At 53.3% G+C, this 1,481-nt stretch overlaps 1 protein-coding gene across 1 annotated transcript; it reads left to right on the forward strand.

The window, feature by feature from the left end:
- The first annotated feature begins 386 nt into the window (after window positions 1–386).
- Window positions 387–1,259, forward strand: LOC147992997 (uncharacterized). The gene has a single exon (XM_087539193.1). It carries the CDS (start codon window positions 387–389, stop codon window positions 1,257–1,259), a length of 873 nt encoding a protein of 290 aa, XP_087395319.1.
- The last annotated feature ends 222 nt before the right edge of the window (window positions 1,260–1,481 follow it).

The raw sequence follows: 1,481 nt of genomic DNA on the forward strand, positions 1-1,481 counted from the left end.
GCGCGTGCACGAGTATAACTAATCCACCATTGATCCTTTCGCTCTATCATTCAATCAATCAATGGAAGAGAAAAAGAAACGAACTCCATCGGTGAACCTTCTCCATCTCCTATGGAAGCCTACTCAACCTGCAGCTCATCACTAGGGCACTGCATGTGCGTCGGATCCCTTCCATGCTCCTCAAGATCGACATATCGAAGGTGTTTGATTCTGTTTCGTGGCCCTTCCTTCTGCATGTGCTTCGCCACGCTGGCTTCGGCCCGAGGTTTGTCGAATGGGTGTGCATCCTACTCTCGTCGGCAAGCTCCTCCATCCTTCTGAATGGAGTGCCTGGAAGGCCATTCCTCCATCACGAGGGTCTCCCCTAGGGCGACCCGTTGTCGCCCATGTTGTTCCTCCTTGTGATGGAGGTGCTGAACACCCTTCTCACTAGGGCTGAGGGCATGGGCATGTTGTCGCTGCTGCAGTGCCAAGGTGCCCGCTTCTGCACCTTGATGTACACCGATGATGTGGTTGTCTTTGTCAAGCCATCCTCTTCGGACCTGTCGCTCGTGCGGGCCGCGCTTGACTGTTTTGGTGGAGCATCAGGGTTGCGCACCAATCTACGTAAGTGCTCATTGTCGCCGATCAGATGCTCCGAGGAGCACCTAGTAGTTGTTGTCCAACACTTTCCATGCCAGATACTGAGGTTCCCCTGCACCTATCTCGGCCTCCCTTTCTCATACAAGATGAGGTTGCCAAGGGCGTGCCTTCAACCTTTATTGGACAGGGTATGCAATCGACTACAGCCATGGATTGCTCGTTGGATCACCGCGGTTGGTCGCCTCGTGCTAGTCCAGTCGGTCCTCACATCCTTCCCCGTGTATAACTCCATCGCGATGCAGCTGCTCGTATGGCTGATCAATGGGTTTGAGAAGAGGATTCGTGCCTTCTTTTGGAAAGTTAACGACGTCGTCAGTGGTGGCCATTGTCTGGTGGCTTGGGAGCAAGTGTGCAAGCCGTTCGATTATGGTGGATTGGGCGTCCTGAACCTCAAGCTATTTGGCTATGCGTTTCGGGCACGCTGGCTATGGATGCAACGAACATTTGATTGCTGCTGGTCGGGCCTGCAACCGGCCGTGCAGCCTAAGGTGCATGCTATTTTTGACTCATCCATCAAGGTGATGTTGGGGGATGGTAAAAGGCTCTTTTTTGGACGGATTTTTGGCTCCACGGGCATTCCATTTAGTTCGAGACCCCAGAGCTATTCCTATCGGTAAACGACGGTGCGCGACACACGCGAACGGTTCATGAGGCCTTGGCGGACCGCGCTTAGATCAGGGACATCACAGGGGTGTTGACGGTTAGAGTGCTAACTCAATTCTTGATGCTCACGGACTTGCTTCTCGAGGTGCACCTACTCCCTGAGATTCCGGATCACATAATCTGGAAGTGGATGCCGACTGAGGTATATTCTGCGAGCTCAGCTTACCAGGTGTTCT

Source organism: Triticum urartu, chromosome 1A (genome assembly GCF_056163025.1).
Source record: "Triticum urartu cultivar PI428250 chromosome 1A, HENAU_Tu73, whole genome shotgun sequence".
In the NCBI taxonomy this organism is placed as follows: Eukaryota; Viridiplantae; Streptophyta; class Magnoliopsida; order Poales; family Poaceae; genus Triticum; species Triticum urartu.

Bases quoted from the DNA above. Each gene is read 5' to 3' on its own strand.
- LOC147992997 (XM_087539193.1), top strand. From the start codon at position 387: ATGTTGTTCCTCCTTGTGATGGAGGTGCTGAACACCCTTCTCACTAGG.